Here is an 18,047-nt window from a genome sequence, read left to right on the forward strand (position 1 = left end):
AGGGAAGGGCAATCCCACTGAAATTCAAATTGGATGCTAACTCCACAGGGTGGTGAATCCTAACCTTAAGTTGAATTCCTCCCTGTCTGCGAGGACATGGGATCCCACAGTTTAGCTATCAAAAAAGATCACAAAGGAGATGGATAACTAGATATTCTTGGACAATAACTACATCAAAATGGTGGTAGCTACTTTTCAGGATTTACTGCATAGACTAGCACTGGAACCCAAGTTATGAGGCTAAATAAATCTATTTGAGTCAAACCCCTGAACTCTTCCAGGCTCAGCTGCTGGGATGGGCTATGGACTGTATGGGTCTGTAACACAAGCATGGCAACAGCCAGCAAATTTGTGGAGATGTTCTTGTAGTGTCATTCTGTGTTCCACAGCCCCCTCACAGCCACAGAGCTAGGGGCAGGCAGCATCCTCACTGGGACCGGAAACATCCCTGCCCCAAACTCTGCAGGTTGGCCTCATTTGAGCAAGAGGTTTAGATTTTCCAGTGCATGGATCTATTTTTGTGTACCTGGTGGAGATGCAAACTTTCATAGAGAGGATGAAATCCTGTTTGTTTTCAGATGACGTCTGTGGAATTTCAAGCTTTAGGTATTTGCAAACTACTGGCTGAAAATAAATAGGCTCTTGCCTCTCTGCCAGCTGTGCTAACTCATAGAAGATTTGTTTATATACCACATGAGCTTTGTCTTCTAGTTAGAATACTGTCTTCCATGCAGATGCATTTCTTTTATGCCTGCAGACATCTCTTTATTTGGGTTGGGTTTTGCTGGTTCTTGGAGTTTTTTACATAAATATTTCTGATATGAAATCCAGTTAAGTTTAAAACACAGTTATGTGTTATAAGATATCCAAGGAGGGGAAATATTGACAAATAGCACTGTGTAAATTAAGAAGGAGTTAGGGGAGAAAGGAAAAGGTATGAAACCCCCCAGCTGAGGCTTAGCTGATGTGGACAGGTTAAAGTATTAAAACCTGATCATCACAAGATTTTGGTTAATGTCCAGGAAATGTTTTATTCTTTTTCTGCTGTAGAAATTCACAGAAATGGTAAACTTTGTGTTCTGACACTGATGGAAGGATCTTTGCACAAAACTGAGAGTATCGTTTTTCTCCTTGTGAGTGCTCTGGAGTTTTATACCCTGCTGCTTCTGGCATCTTAATCCATACTTGTTGGATGAGCTCCTCCAGTCACTTCATTCTCTTCTCTTCTCTGTGATGATTCATTGTAACATTATGCTACCAATATTCCAGAGGAACATAGAGTTGTCTTGACTGGATAGATCCCAATGCACTTTTAAAATACATTTTGCGTAAAACAAACTGTATATTGTATTATTTCCAGCCAAATTAAATACAGCTGCTTGTAGAGGTAAACAGGGCACCCATTTTGAATTAGCCACAATACTATGCTTCACAAAACAAAAATAGAAAAATTTAAATTGGTAAGATGTAGGTGAGGTGAAAATCATACCACTAGAATTTTACTAGAAAAAAAAGAGATTAATCTGCCAAGATTGTTGTGTTATTCTTGGCAAGAGAACAGTAATGTTCCCTCTTACATTTCACAACCAAAATACAGTCGGGCCTCAGACATGGTGTGGTGATTTGTATTTGACTGGCATAACTGAAAGTGATTTTGATGTCCGGCCTCATGTAACAAATACCAGCTGGTGACATCCAGCTTCCTGGAAAATGTTCAGATTAAATGCAGGACAATAGGATCTCATTACAGGTTTCAAATGTTCCAGTAGTAGTTTGATATTGACAAAAGTAAAGTCTATTGATTGAGATCAGGGTCAGTTTCATGTGGTGAGATAGACACAAAAGCAGAAAAGAACCAGTTATGCAGGTGAAATGAAACAAACAATAAAACCATTGTGTTCCTTTAGAGACACCTGATAAAAATCTTTAGAACATCTGGAGAAACCAAGAACAGGAATTACAGTGATATATTAGTTCAAGGGCTGCATCTAAAATGTTAATTGGAAAAGCTGCACCTAGAGGATGGAGGTGTGCTGGCTCACGGTATAGCTCAGGAGCTCTCTTACGAGTGCTGTCATCTCAAGCCAGCACACCTTCCACAGTGACAAAGTGAGAAACTACCCCTCTCATATTAGGAACTAATCCAGTTAAACTTTGCTTAGAGCTTTTATTTATGGACCTGTCCTTTGACATGTCCCTGTGTCACCCTGATATTCCATTCTCATGGCCAGTGTCTGCTTTCTTCTCACTGAGTATTATCACATCTCTTGAAAATGGCAGATGATCTTACACACTTAAAAAAGGGACAGTCATTTGATCACAGAGGTGTATCTACCCTGCTCACTGAACAAAATGGCCCATGAAAAATTTTCTTTTTTCAAGTGCAGAAGTCTTCATTTGTCTCTCTCTTTGTCCAGTCAAGTTGATTTAAACTCTTTTATTGAAGTCTGCTGTGCTGGCTTTGGCTGAGATAGAGTTAATTTTCTTCAGAGTAAATAGTAGGGGGCTGTGTTTTGGATTAGTGCTGGAAACAGTGATCAATGTAGAAATATTTTCCTTATTGCTCAGCAGGGCCTTTTCTGCTCTTCACACCACCACCCCCACCGAGCAAGCAGGGTGAGGAGCTGGGAAGAGACACAGCTAGAACGGCTGATCCAAACTGACCACAGGGATATTCCAGACCATATGGCATCAGGCTCTGTATATAAAGCTGAGGAAGAAGGAGGAAAGAGCGGTGTTTAGAGTGATGGTGTTTGTGCTCCCAAGTCACCATTAGGCATGAAGGAGCCCTGCTTTCCTGGAGATGGCTGAACACCAGCCTTTCCATGGGGAGAGGTGAATGGCTTCGCTTGTGTGCACAGCTTTTCCTTTCCCTGTTAAATTGTCTTTATCTCAACTCTTGAGTTCTCTCACTTTCACTCTTTGGATTCTCTCTCCCACTCCTTTAAGGAGGACTGAGTAAGTGGCTGTGTGGTGCTTACTTATCAGTTGAAGTTAAACCATGACATCCATGTGTCTGTGACATTGTAACTTACTGTCCTGTAGGCTATCGTTGATTAAAAATGCAAAGCAAAATCGCAGTCTTAAATGTGTGAGTTCATATAAACTTAAATAAAATTTGTCTAAATGTAAGCCCAGTGGTAAAGAATTTACTAGAGAGTAAAATTGTAACAGTGATTAAGATTATATCAAGAATGTGTAAATGAGCAACTGATGACAGCTGATGACTCAGTGTGGTTGCTGTCACTGTTGTATTCATCTCACAGTTTCTTTGTGACAGCTGTTACAACCTAACATATAGAAATATGCATCTACTGAAATACCATTGGCCTTATTTATTCTCATACAGAAATTTTCCACTGAAAATGTCAAAAGAGAGAACAAATTGTCATGGGTCTTCTTGGATAGGTCCTGAGAACCTCCTCAGATGTCCACTTAGAGTCCCTCTGACTTCTTTATTTTGTGGGTCAATTCATGTAACTAGTTAATAATTACTTGATCTTCATTGAATTGTTTTTATTTAATTTTTTTCCTTTTTTTTTTTTTTTCCTATTAAGAGTAACCAATCTGGACATCTGTAGCCTTGCAGTGAATTTGTCAACCAAGCTAAGCTACGCCATTTTCAGCTGTAGAAACATGTTGTCAAGCATTGGAACAGGCTGCCCGGGGAAGTGGTGGAGTCACCGTCCCTGGAGGTATTTAAAAGACCTGTAGATGTGGCACTTAGGGACATGGTTTAGTGGTGGACTTGGCAATAATGGGCTAACAGTTGGATTCGATGATCCTTGAGGTCAGTTCGAATCTAAATGATTCTATGATTCTGTTTTTCTTTTTTCCCTTTCCACATTCATTTACATGAGGCTTTCAGATTGAATCCGAGCAAGAGTGATCTACCACAAAGATATCCCCAAACTGGTTCTTCCTATAAGTGGTATTTGATGCCATTTGAAAAACTTTTTAAAGGAGTGTTCTGGACAAAATAACATAAATAGTAACAGGAGACAGAAATCAAGAAGATTGAAATCGAATTCCTGTAGACTCTAAATTACTTGAAGATTACTTTCACTGTGAAACTTAACTGTCTCATGATGATGAAAATTAAATGGGTGGTTAAATGATGCTGTAAGACGTTCACAAAATGCAACCTAATCTGGAAGGCTCCTAAAGTTCTTTGGCCTGCAAGTTCTGGGGGAGTATGCCCACACAGAGTAAAATCCTGTCAAACTGCTTAAAGCCTGGTTTACAGCTAGACTCTGTCAAGATTGGGTAGCTATTCAAAACCAGTCCCACTTGTGCTTATATGACATGCTCAGCTTGTATCTAGCCTCACCTAAGGGTCAGGCAAGGAGGAAGCGACCATTCTCCTTCCTCCATCCATTGTGTCAGACATCCACCCAAATTATGGGAATGACAACTCTGGAAGACTTGTAAAGGACTTGAAATCACATCCTTACCTTGCAGTAAGTCATTTGATTGGTAGGCCTAAAGTGCTCAGAGATGAGGGCTCTTGTTTTGGTTGTGCTCCTCAGATAGGATGAGTAAAAGCCCAGCAGCTCCCTACCATAATTGTCAGACAAGAGTTATGATCCTATGAGGTTCTCTGCAATTTATCATGCTGCTAGACAGCCACAGAATGGGAATTTTCAGCTTAAAAGTTCACCCATCTCATCTTGGACAGCCTGTATTTTTGCTCTAGGAACATGCTGTTCTAAACAAGAAGGTAAATGATGTTTGTCTTTTCTGTGCAAGGTTGCACCAAACCAGCTTTCAGTACAGCAGCTCTTCTTGACTGCATTCAATTCAAGCATGGGGAGTTTTACTACTAGTCTGGACACATTTATGTTAAAAGAAAGTATGGTGATTTGTGAGCTTGTGTAGTGGTAATAAGGATAAGAAATCCTAACCCAGGCTAAGTGAGGTCAACAAACCTCTTTAAAATTAATTTGTTTAGATGCTGAGTGCTTGCCCCAGAAACAGCTTCTTACTACTCCAGAACACAGTGTTCTGTTTGGTCATGTTCATAAGTAGTCTGGAGATTTAGAGCTAGCAAATCAAGAGTCTGTATTTTTAAAAACAAACCTATTGAAAGGGCTGCCTCAGAAGGGTTTGGCTTATGAAATCAATGTATAAACATAGTAAGGATAATATACTAGTTCATTACAGGTGATTTTTAGCATATGATGGAAAGAATGGTCTTGGAAGAACAGGAAAGCAAAGTTTTAAGTAGATTTATCCAAAGTGTCCTACCTGATACTTGGGGAATCGTGGGAAGAACTGACTTTTTTTCTTAATACTGAGTTTGGTGGGTTTACACAAAAACACACATGAAAAAACCAAACAGTTATAAACGTGGTATTGGAAAACAAAAAGATTTTGACCAGTGAATTAAAATTTTGAGTTAGTGACCAGGTATAATATCAAGATTTTTGTTGGACTCCTCTTTTATCGGTAATAATCATCTAAAGCAGAATTCAGTCCTTTTAGTGCAGCCAAGTAACTAAAGAAGAAAGTCCATCAGAGACTACTTCTAGTATAGGTGGTGCAAGACTTACCTTGAATTTTTCTTTTCCAAGAGAACTTTTTATTTTTTACTGTACATTCACTGTATGGCTCTTTTTATAGTATGGTTTTTAAATCCTATCAGAAGAAGTGATTGCAAAAAACTATTTTATAGAACAGTCCTAAACTGCATTTGCATTTGTAGCAAATTAGGTATGCAGCATTGCAGTGAAAGTTATGCTAGAAATCACACATATTTTCATTATTTTGTATTTTTGTTTAATGTTCCTAATAATATTTTTTTGCCTCATGTACAAAATCTCATCACATAATATTTTTATGTGTCAGAAAAATTCTGTGTTACAGGTTTTCTGCTAGAAAAGTGAGATTGTCATTTAGATGACGTTCTTGATTTTTTTCTGGTTTTCATTGTCCTACCCAGTTCCTGTTCTTGAATTCTAATTTCTTGTAAAGTTATTTAGGTCTTCATGAAATTACAGCACAAGTCAAACTTACGTGGAGCTCAAGCCATTTTTGAATAAGGATATGAGTGTTGTGAATTCTTACACTGCTTTAATGTTACTTGCTTTATCCCTGCAGGTTTAGCATACTTGCTTCACAGAGAGAAAGTACACAGAAACTTATCTTGCAGTGTCAGCTAAAAGTGCTTCCTTTGTTCTGTGTCTTGCTGTCTTTGTATTCAGATAAGCCTTATTAGTTCAGAGACATTTAGTATACACAGATTAATAAAATTCAGGAAAAGAATTTTCCAGTGAATCTTGAAGGTAAGTCAGAGTATGAATCCAGCTTACTTAGATGTAGAGAATGTTCTGAAAAGAAACATTACCTTATGTTGATGGTAATCAGATGTATGTTGTCCTCCAGCTTATTACAGAGTGAATCTCAGCATTTTGTAGTTAGTGTTCTATAAAAAGAATATTATAAAACTTGATTATCTTGTTTTTACAATCAAAGCAATAAGAACACCCTAGTGTCTCAAAGTCATCCAGAGAGATGTTGCTTTGTTGGTGGGATAAAAGGTTATTGGGTAGCTGTGGCAATACAGAATAGACCAAGCCCAGACTCCACTACAACATCTGCATATAAATTTGTGTGGATTGAGTTACAGGAGGAATTTTAAAATCAAACAAAAAATACAGAAAAAAATGCCCCCTTCTTGGTGGTAAATAACAATAAAATATATCATTTCAGTCTACCCAGAACTTTTCTTTGCAATGGTATTTGTTTTATTTTATAATTTGAGGCAGCTAATTTAATTAATTATAATTTGAATAAATTCTTATGCAGCAAAATAGGTAACTCTGTTTCCTATAAAATGCCAACAAAAATGAACTTTGTGAAACACAGCCAGAACTGGGTTTCATGGAACCTAAATAGTCTTAGATATGTTCACAGGATGAGTGAGTGCAGAAAGCCACAGGTTGTTGTGGCTCCTATTCGAGGATTGGTCTTTTTCTTCAGATCAATTCCTCTTCAGGGTTGCTTGCCCCCAAACATTCACCTGTAAGATCTCACCCTAAAATTTAGGTAGGAATTGCTTGGTGACTAAGCAGTATCATGACAGATTGAAATTCAGATGCCTTTCAAATGCAAAGTGAAATACATCAGAAGGAAGAATTTGAACCATTCTTCCACATTAGCAGGTCTGAAAAAACAGGGGCCGATGTAAGCAGCAGAAAGGAAATTTTTGTTCAACATCCATCATTAATCAAAAACTCATATGAAGAATGTGCATAAAGAATGTGAAGGAAAATAAGATGTTCAAAAGATGAAGGCTGTCTCTCACAGAGCCAGCAGGAAAGCAAGGTAGTTAGTACTCTGTAGTGTTTGCTCAACAGTGCAATAAAGATAGCATACGGTTACTGGACCTCTTCCAGGTTTTAAGACTGAGAAATGAGACCAGCTAAGTTTAAAAATTGTGTGGAATGCTGATTTCTTGTTTTGTTTAGTTTTACATTTCCCTGTTATGAATATCATTCACTCAAAACATGAGGAAATTAATGTTTACTCTTTTTTGTGCCCCACAGAACCTGAAGCGAGTGGCCGAGACGTGGATGGATGAGTTTGCAGAGTACATTTACCAGCGACGGCCTGAGTACAGACATCTCTCCACTGGTGACATCTCTGCCCAGAAGGAGCTGCGCAAGCACCTCAAGTGTAAAGATTTCAAGTGGTTCATGGCTGCAGTGGCTTGGGATGTCCCCAAATATTACCCTCCTGTGGAACCTCCACCTGCTGCCTGGGGGGAGGTGAGGAATAGATTGAATTTAAATGAATCCAACATTTTAGATTGAGGGAAATTAAAACTATTAAATGAGAGTAAACCTGATGTTAAGTAGTGTTATTAAGGAAGTTCACAGAGGTTAAAACAGTCCCTGAACTATCTGTTAAAATGAGAACTATCTTAGAGCTATCACTGTTGCTTTTGTAACTCATTTCAACTTTGTGTGTAGAGGGCATATGATGTATGCACAATGAGGACAAGAATGAGTAAAAAAGTATGTAGCACTCATTACTGCATGTCACAGAAGATTTGAGATTCGGAGAATCACCTTAGTAAAAAGTAGGTCTGAAGTCACTGCTTGGGATTTTTTGCATATCTACTGGCATAACTCCTGCTGTCCTTACAAGGACAGTTGTGTGCAGATGGAGTTAGGTTTGCTCACACGTGAAATGTGAAAAGCAAAGCCTGGATACTTTCCTTTTAAAATGACTGATCTTGCTCAGCTGTTCTATGAATTCCGTAGGTGCTGTCATCCCTGAGTACCAGTAGCAGACAAATACAATTTCTCCATTGATGGACGAGAGGAGGGAGAGACCACAATAGCATCACTGCAGAGCAAGGGCTGAGCAAACAGCCAGCTGTGATCAAAGATGTTCTGCATTCAGACCTTTGTGAAGAGCAGAGCTGTAGCAAACCTTGCTTTGACAGTTTGTTTTGTGCAGAAGAAATGAGAACACAAGGAGAGCCATGAGAGGAAATTGCTTCCTTAGTTCCACTGAAAAATTGCTGTGGCTTTTGCCCCCAAAACTACAGCAGCTTCACACCATGGATAGATGTGCAGAAAGCTCTTTCCTCTCAGTTTATTAAGATATATAAAGAAAGTTTCACTCTTCCAGTGTATTGTGCTACTTTTTAAAAACTATAGGAATATCTGTACTGTGAGTTCTAGCCTTTTCTGATTTTTTGTGTATATTCTTGGGGCTGTCAGAAAATTAACTTTCATATTTGAAACCAGAGGCTGAAGTTGAAACTTTGACCAAAACATTTGGTAAGATCAGGCACAAGTCTGCATATTCCCAGTGGTCAAGACTGGACCATAGACTTCTAAACATAGGAACCTCTACTATTCTCCAGAATTTATATTTAGAAAGGCAAATTACCTCATAGTGAGATTTCTAAAATATATTTCTCTGGTACTAGCAATTCTTAATTCTTCTTTATAAGCGATCAGTTACAGATGTTCAAAAAACTCCAATTTATATGTGTCATACTGTTTGCTACTTCTTGGCAGTAATGAATTCCTTTGTTGTTAAAGTTTCTTCTTTTTGATGCTGCTGCCCACTTTATGAGATGAATGTGTAGTGAGAGGTAAGGAATTTATCAGTAGAAGTCAGGCTGGATCAGATTGCTGTGACTCCTACTGTGATCTTCCTTCACCATCTTTCATATTTATACATGGGCGTCCTTGGAGGACTGGGATCAGGAGATGTGTAATTTCTCTGGCCAGCTGGACAATCCTTAACTCAATCAAGAGGGTCTAAGAGGAGAAGCTTGTGATTCAGGTATTCATTCTTTTCACAGCAATATTAATATAATCTCTGCATAAACCCAAGTATTTTAACAGTAAATCAAAATCATACCAATGGTGTGAAATCTGTGCCTTAAAAGCATTTACTAAGTTCTTAGGAAGGACAAAGATTTTCTTTTTTGTCTAAAACATACTTTCTCTAAAATGACAGGAAGAGAACTATCAGCCCTCCTTCTCTTGTTTTTCCTGAGATTGTCACATTCCTGTGCAGTTTTAATTAATTTGTTGGCACTTGCAAGGACCTTGAAAGACCTTGAAGGTCAGTGGCTGTGAGAAGCTGAAAGAGGGAAGCAGACTGTAACGTTATTGCTTTGTAGGAATCACTCAGCTCTTGAAACCTTGCTGATTATACACACCAAAAGTCTGTGCCAATACTGACTGTCATTTAGTACCCTCTCTGCTTCCATTTGGAAATACTTTATATCAGACTGCCTGTGCCAGTCTGATAAAGAGTAAACAATGAAGTACACAGACAAATTTGACTCTAGCATTTTGATATCTAGCTAGTAAAAGCATGTGGTGTGAAAGCAGACGTCTCTTAAACAGCCTCTGCTCAGCTCCTCTTTTTTTGCAAACACATTTATTTAAAATCTGACTCTTACATTTCTTGAAAAAATCTGTTTATGATAGAAAATAAGGACATTTTGAAAACAAAAACGAAAAGCAGGTTTTTTTCTACACTTATCATGGTCTTATATCTTATGTGTGTTTGTGCCTTTGTCCCTGTAGCTGGCAGGGTCTACATACCCTTGATAATCTGTTCTGCCATGTAACATCTGAAATATGTGCAGTAGAGCAATGTAACAGCAAATCCAGATAGATTAAGGTTGGTGAGACTGGTGCTTCTCTGTTTGAGTGACGTAACTGTACTCTTTTCCACTGTGGAAAAGAGGAACATTTTCAATTAGGTTTTGTTCTTACTCTTTTGAATATTCTAGAAAGTCTGGTACAAGTTGAAAACAGTAATATCCATCCCATGCTTTTTTAAAGGCAGAATAATATATTTGTAATGTGAATTTGAAGTCCTACCTAAAACAATAGGTGTGAATTTGCCACAAGGTGTTTTCTTAGGAAGTGCTCATGAATTTACAAGCTGTGATCCAGCATGAGTATATTGTGCAGATATCACAGCTTCCAGCATCTTTGAAAACATATTTTGCATTAAATCAATCATATAATATCAGACATTGTCATTTATTTTAGATTTCATGAATTCTATAGTCAAGGTGATGCAAAAAAAAGTTTTTATTCAGTCAAAAGGGAATTATTTAATCTTGGTTTCACTTGCTGTTACATGAACTTCAATAATTTAATGAGGAAATGTCTCAGTCAGTGCAGCAGTGCTAAGCTGTAGAACCTGAGAGTATTCCTTTCTCAGCCCCCAACTCATGGATTTTTACAGCACTGCCATGAAAATGTGGCATATAAAGTCAATGTGGCACATTTGAAAAAAGAAGAAAGCCTAAGAGCTGACTAACTTCTCTTTCAGTTATTTTCCTTCTTTTAAAATGTGTCATCCTCATACCCTTAATGAGTCAGTCTGAGCCCAGCAAGTGTCACACATCTGATGAACAAAAGCAATATAACCCCACCCTGCACAGACCGAGTGCTGCACAGCTGGACTGTTCAAATTCTTTTATCAGGATCAATGTCACACTGAGTAAGAGTCCCGTGTTTCTTCAGTGGGGTTTTTGGCAGTGCTTGACTTCTTTACCTTTGACTTTTTCTTTTTCATGGCTCACACAAAGGATAAATAGTTCTAAAATTACTCTGTATTGGTTGACAGAAGAAGTGGCTCATTTTTATATATTTAATCCATAGACATTGATGGCCCTAGGGTTATCTGAGTATGTAAGCAGTGCACTAAAACTGGCTCTAAGTGCTGCTCATACAAAAGAAAAGTAACATAAATGAATACTGCTAATGTCTTCTAAGAGTTAAATCCATTTTCATTTTTAAGGCACTAAATCAGATGTAGGGGAGAGTATCACATAAACTGATAGTACAAGGTGCTTTTGTTGTTGCTGTATCCGTAAGCATTGTCCTAACACCATCTCCACAGTCATTGTTCACAAATGACGATATTGAACATACAATATTCTATTTGTTCTCAAATTGAGAAATGATTGAACATTCTCAAAAAGTCTTTAGATTGCTACACTTTCCCTCTTTCTGCTTTTGGCACAGAGAATATCATGTCATGGTGAGCATGCAGGGCAGCTCCCAGAACCCCTGGGAGTTTGGCTCTCCCACTCTGGGTCACCACTCCCAGGCTCCATGAAGGGTGAAGTGAGTTACACCTGGGTGACAGCCTGGCTCCAGGGCAGGTGGGGCAAGGCTGCAGGAGCCAGGACATCAGCTACTACCTCAACAGCAAGTCTTGCAGGAACTCATTTGCCTGGGAAAAGTTGTAGAGTTTTAGAATTACCAAAGAATATTGGTCAGTATAACTCTGGTCTCTATGAGGCTGTATTCGCTATGCTTCTACACCTCATCTGCTCTCTGCAAGGACTACAGTGCCCATAGGGAGTTAGGGTGGCATTTCAAGAACTAAGTATGTATGATGACTTAGAGATAGCATCCTGTGCTTTTATCAGAATTTGTTTAATTCTGAAATAGCCTTTAATATCACCACTTACCATCCTTGTCAGTGCATACATAGAAGTCCTTGGAAACATGGTTTTCCTGTGTCCTTATCTGTGTGTACAAATGATGGCATTTAAGGCTGAGCAAAAAAGTTTTGTATGTAGCAACTCAATGCCTTACCTTCATGGCTGATAAAATCTGTCTCCTGTTCATCCCTGGTCTTACAATTTCACAAATAGGAATGTTGGAAACATGTTAGGATCACTAGCTATTTGTTTTCTAGTTGTATCTCATAATCTTAAAAATTCTAAATCCATTGTGCTGTGTGACTGGAGACAAAGCAGTTCAAAAGCATATTGGTGTATAAATGAGAAGAAAAAAACCCTGTGCTTCTGCTTTCCTTCCTTTATCCATGAAAGCATCTTAGGGGATTTGCAGGCTGTGTGGTGCTGATGCTTGGCAGAATGTTCCCCGTGGCTCTGGCTCTGGCATGATGGCTCGGTTCAGTTTCTAGTAACTGCCAAGGCCACACAGAAATGCCAGAGAACAAAAGCACAGACTTGACTGAAATGCCTTATTACAAAAAGAAAACAGAAAACAAACCATGACCCCTCTGCAGCTGAAAGGATGAAACAAAAAAAGGATGAGCTAACATGTAAGCTGCAAAAAACAGAGGAAAAACTAACTCAAGCAAACCTTCCAGGAGTAGAGGGAAGAGGACAGGAAATAAAGAATGTGAGACAGATTCCAGCAGTGAAAGAACTAAATGTAGCTTCCAAGCCTTTTCCAGAAATGGACTGAACACATTTACTACACAGTCCAAATGAGAGAGACTGGGATGGAGCGATGCCATCGAGACAAAATTATGAAAGCCTTTTAATGCACTAAGCATTAATTGGATGTGGAGTGTATTCACTGTCATTTTACAATTCTGAGTCACATAAATATACCCAATTATTAATGGCAATTGTTAGCAGTTCCATTTTAATTAACTTGCATGCTGTAAGAACTGAACTGATGTATCATTAAATTTTCTATTAGACCAGAAATCTTTATCTATACAATGGAAATTTAAGTGCATTGAGAAATGATTGAACGTTCTCCAAAAAAATTATACTCTGAGAAGTTATTTCACATGAAACTTTAAAAATAGATCATTAAATTCTATTCCCCTCATTTTTCTTTCCTGCCTCTTTTGCTGGGTAATATTAAAATGAAGGTTGTTGAGAACTAATCACCTTTCATTTTTTTTACTGTGGGTCTGCCCAGTGCTGGATTTCTGTATCTCATTGTGTGTATGAACAGCTAGTGTTTTACCTCATCTTTAGCAACTTTTATTGTATTGAAAAAACAAAAAATATCCTAGGACTGGGCTGGTCCAATTTTTTTTTTTTAATGTTTCTCTGAGCCCTGGTGAAGGATCAAAGGTTCCTGGAGGCAGTTGTTCAAACTGATGCTCCCCCATCTTTTGCCCAGTCTGCAATTTTCTAAGCTAAACAAATGCACCTCCTGAAACCTTTCCTGAGAGTTTTTACATTTTACAGTTTTTACATTTTCTCACTACCTGTTGCGTTCCCATCTGTGTAAATCTTACTTGAGCATGGTTAATACACTGGATCCCACTCCTGCAGAATCAGAAAAAGAGCAGAGTGGCTCTGGCATGTGTCTGGCATGCACAAGGATTTCCCTTCCTCGCAATGTTTTGTGCAATGCTGTGAAGTTTTGCATCCTTAGGATGTGTGTGAGGATGTGTTGCAGTGGCAATGTGTACGTTTGTTAGGCATATTATGGCAACAGCAGTGACTTCTAAAGTATTTTTCATGAAAAAGCACATATGACTACTCAGTTGTATCTCCATTCTAGAAAGCATCTAGCTTTCTTTTTAAAAAGGATCAAAGTAGCATCCAGAATGTCAAAATATGCAGCTGCTTTCTATATAGTATATGTCTAGAATTTGGCGTGTTTCCGTGCACTCTGGTTACTCAGTTTCTGTTTATCTCATTGAGAGGGTAAGTTTTTTTAAGAAATTCCTTTCATTATGGAGGTGTCTAAAGGATTTTTAACTAGCCCAGCTAAGGAACTCAAGGAGAAATGTGCATGGATTTGCAACACAAAGTTAGGATTTTGCTCTTTTTGGTGGCACTGGGCAAATCTACTTTTCAACTCAACGTTTCAGAGAAAATTTACATGTCAGCAGTTGTACATAACTGGTATGATTGATAGTCATAGATTAATTATTACTCAGTTGCTTCAGCCTCAAGAACAAGATTTTCCTTTTAAGAACAAGTTACACTGCAATGTTTGCAGCAGGCATGCAGGAGGAACCTCCATGGGTAAGCATAGGTTTCAGTACAGATTTGTTAAGTACTTTTTAAAAGCCTAAGTTTCAGTGCAGACTTGTTAAGTACTTTTTAATTTTATGCACTTCAGGGAGTAATGTGTGACCTTATCTACAATGGTGGTATTGTGTCAAAGTAAGAGCATGGATTGGAGCAGGGCATGCCTGAATTTCTATGCATGCTGACTACTCCCATGCCTGGGAGAGACTCATACAGAAATCAGTTCCTTCTAATACTGTTGATCTCTCTTGCTCTCATAGGATGGGAGAAGCAGTCAGACAAGCTTTGAAGTTCTCTTTAGGTTGTTGTGGTTTTTTTGCGTGAAGGTATTTCATAAGACCTACCTTTCATTTGTTAAGCAGAATATTTCAAACTTTGCTTCTTCTGAAGCTGCTCCTATAAAGAGTAGTTCATACCAGGACACAGCTCTCTACCCTGTAAAAAGTAATTCTTACCAGTTTTACTAACTGATAGTCAATCTCAAGTCCTTCAGAGCTAAACCCCTAACCCCCTGATGCTGAAAGCTCCATTCTGCAGCCCAGTTTAATGTGAAATGTTGCTGCTCGGATTTGCAGATTCGAAACGTGGCAGCCAACCTGTGTGTGGACAGCAAACACGGAGCCACAGGGACGGAGCTGAGGCTGGACATCTGTGTGAAGGACGGCTCAGAACGCACATGGTCACATGAACAGGTATTTATTTTAATGGTGGAAAGAGGAAATCAAGGTAACATTGTTGCTTCTCTTTGCCAGTTTTTAAACATTTCCTGAGGGCTTCTCCTATTCTTAAGATAAAACAGAGTGTAGAAATAATTTTTGAATTAATCCTGACCTTCATGGCTTTTACAAAGTACTCCTTAACATAACTTCAGAAATTCCAACAGCCACCTGAGCCATCTTCATTTCCAAAAGGAATTGCAGTGCCCAGAGAGCTTTTTGAGGCCCCATTCTCTACCACCATGTCATGAAAACATGTTGATTTTGGTTGAGCTACCTGAAAATATTTTAACTATAGTACCAGGCCTTTTACAGCTCCAGTCATTGTCTGTTTTTATGCTTTTATCTCAATAAGCAGTTCTATTTTAAACAAATATGAGGCATAAGTGAGATAAATGGGTAAAAGCAAGCAAAAAAGCATTTCAAAAGACAAGGAATTATAAAGACTCAAAAAAAGCTTTTATTTAGGTTGGTTAGGTAGAAAACTATTAGTTGTCAGGAGCATGGAGGAAAAGAGCTCTAATTTTTACTAATTGTGAGCGCCATAGGAAAGGGATCATGACTTACAGGCCGTGGGTCTTGCCAGTGTGAGCAAGGAGAATCCAAATGAAAACTACAACCTAACCATTTATTAGCAAATTTAGTGAGCAAGGAAAAGGTCCTTGATTAGTAAAAGATTTGTAATGCTGAGGAGAAAAATTACCTGGTATGTCACACAACAGTGTGGTATGGCAGTCACACGACACTTTGTAAAAACTTATCAGCTCAGAGAGAGGAGTTCTGAGGGGTATTTGAAGTGCTGAGGTAAAAAAAGCATGCTCTGAGGATGCAGGAGGAGAGCTGCAAGTGCATGAAACCAAGAAGCTGAAGGATTATCTCAATTCAGGTAAGTGACAACATGGCCCAGAAAAAGAAGTTGTTGAAAAAAGACTTCTTCAGATAGCTACCAAAGATACTGCTTGGGGATTGGGTGCCAAAACTAGATAAATATAATTGTTTTGTTTCTGAAAGTCCTACAGTAATTCAGGGAGTTAATTGAAAGAAGTTGAATGGTCCAGACTAAATGCATCACAGTGTTCTCTGGCTTTAAAATCTGCACAGCTTCAAACCCTGCTCAAGAAGGGAGGGGGAATGCTGAGGCTGCCAGATACGAGAAAGGAAAAAAAAAGTTGGATGAAAAGGTGAGAAAATAAAAACGTTAGCAGAGAAAAGGGAGACTTGAAATATCCTTCGAAAGAGTAAAGGCTGGAACAAAGGGGAAATGACACGAAGGGAGAAAGATGTTAGGGAGGAATCCATGTTTCAGCATACTCCAGGCTGCTGCAACCTTTGGGATCAGACTGGATCTAAAGGTCTTGCTTCTGTGCTAGGGACACAAAGTGACTTCCTTAGAATCTTAGAATCTGTAGGTGAAGCTAGCACGAAGGGAGTTCAACCAGGCAGCTCCTTAGACCCCAGAACCAGAGCTGGGAAGCCTCAAGCACTTGGGTGCTCGACGTGTGCCCCAGGGACAGCACAGATCGTCTCCGCCGGGCTGGCGGCGAACAGCGCATACTCTGGCACTGCCGCAGAGCTCGGAAAACTTCCCGGGAGCGGCTCAGCCCTGCGGCGGTGCAGCTGCCGTGCGGCAGGGGGCAGCGCGGCCCAGCGGAACGGGCCCGCCGCGGCACCGGCCGCCCGCCCCTCAGGGCCGGCGGCCCTCACGGCGAGTCCCGCTCAGGGCCAGCGCCGCTCGTGGCCGGCCGCCCTCATGGCCGGCCCTGCGCTGCTGTCACACTCGTCCGTGGCGCATCAAGCCCCGGACCAGCCTCACAGCGCTCCTCTTCCTTCTTTAGTTCTCACGGAATTTGTAGCCTCGATGAGTTCTGCGTACACCAGTAGAAACTAGCAGAATTAATGAAAGTATCAAGTATTTTATTGTTATATTTCGAATAACATGGATTGGCGCTGAAGTGGACTTGTAACTTTTGGTACAGATTTACAGAGTTCGGTGGCAAGCTATAGTAATAGCTTAATGTGACCAATGCGACAGGCGTCGGTGTCAGACAGAGATGATCCTTTGTGCTGCTTGATTCATGTCATGTTACCAGGGCAGGAATTAAAAGCTGACAGTCTCAGACACCACAGCACAGCCCTTTAGCAGATCCCAGGAGAGAAAGATGACTTTCCACCTTAGGGCTGTGCAAGCCCCTGGCAAGCAGCAGTCAAAAGGTTTGTGGGGTGCTCGCAGGCTTTCTGGTAAACAGGAGATTGGTGAGAAGTGAGGATGTGTCACTGTGGTTTTGGGAAATTTCTCCAAAATTGAGAACTGGAGGGGAAGAAAAGGGATGGGAGGATATGTCATGGCACTGCATTCATCCATCTCTGTCTTCCCAAAGCTAGCTTTTGGCTTCAGGGGAAACTGAGGCTCTGCTGGACTGATAACCACCAGCAAAGAAAAATTACAAGTATCACTGTCTCATCAATTTCCCCAGCCTTGCCAAGGAATGGGTGGACAGGCACCATCTCTAACATGGCTCAGCAAATGCCCAGCTCTTTCTTCTCTACTGGGAGGTATAGTTCAAGCCAGAGCCCAGCTCTGAAACGTGGCATTTCTTCTTTGGATGGGGGTACACGTTGTCCCCTCAAGTGTAATGGCACAGTCAAAGCACAGCGCCAGCTGACGGACCCCAGCCAGACAGCGAGTAATTGAGCGACGTCCAGGCTGGAAAGCATTAATGGCATCAAAAGGGCCTTTGTCCTAGAGACAGTCCCAGGCCAATGGCTCTATCAGGCAATCATTCTTCAGGCCCTGTGCCAATTGTAAATGAAGCTGGAAAGCTGTATTTCCCAGTTACTGCATGACAGGGCTCGGCTACATGAAAAGGCAAAGCATGAGGGCTGAGGGGTTGCTTGATTGCAAACGCAGAGGATGGGCTGTGTTTTACAGACTCTGGTATGAGAGAAAGCAAAAGAGGAGAATGAGCATCCACTGAGACAGGACAGAGGGTTTCTGGGTCCAGCAGGGAACAGTGAACAGCAGTGCCATGTGTTGCAGGTGTTGCAGGTGAAGAATCAGGCTGCTGTGAATGATG

The 18,047-nt window shown here is 40.0% G+C and overlaps 1 protein-coding gene across 1 annotated transcript in view; it reads left to right on the forward strand.

Annotated features, from left to right (window-relative positions):
• Nucleotides 1–18,047, forward strand: part of GALNTL6 (polypeptide N-acetylgalactosaminyltransferase like 6) — a 435,529-nt gene that overhangs the window by 399,416 nt on the left and 18,066 nt on the right. The window contains exons 9-10 of the mRNA XM_036381717.2: nt 7,548–7,769; nt 14,833–14,949. Of these exons, the coding sequence (XP_036237610.1) occupies nt 7,548–7,769; nt 14,833–14,949 (339 nt within the window). The remainder of the gene's footprint in view (nt 1–7,547; nt 7,770–14,832; nt 14,950–18,047) is intronic.

This window comes from Molothrus ater, chromosome 4 (genome assembly GCF_012460135.2).
Source record: "Molothrus ater isolate BHLD 08-10-18 breed brown headed cowbird chromosome 4, BPBGC_Mater_1.1, whole genome shotgun sequence".
NCBI classification, from domain to species: domain Eukaryota; kingdom Metazoa; phylum Chordata; class Aves; order Passeriformes; family Icteridae; genus Molothrus; species Molothrus ater.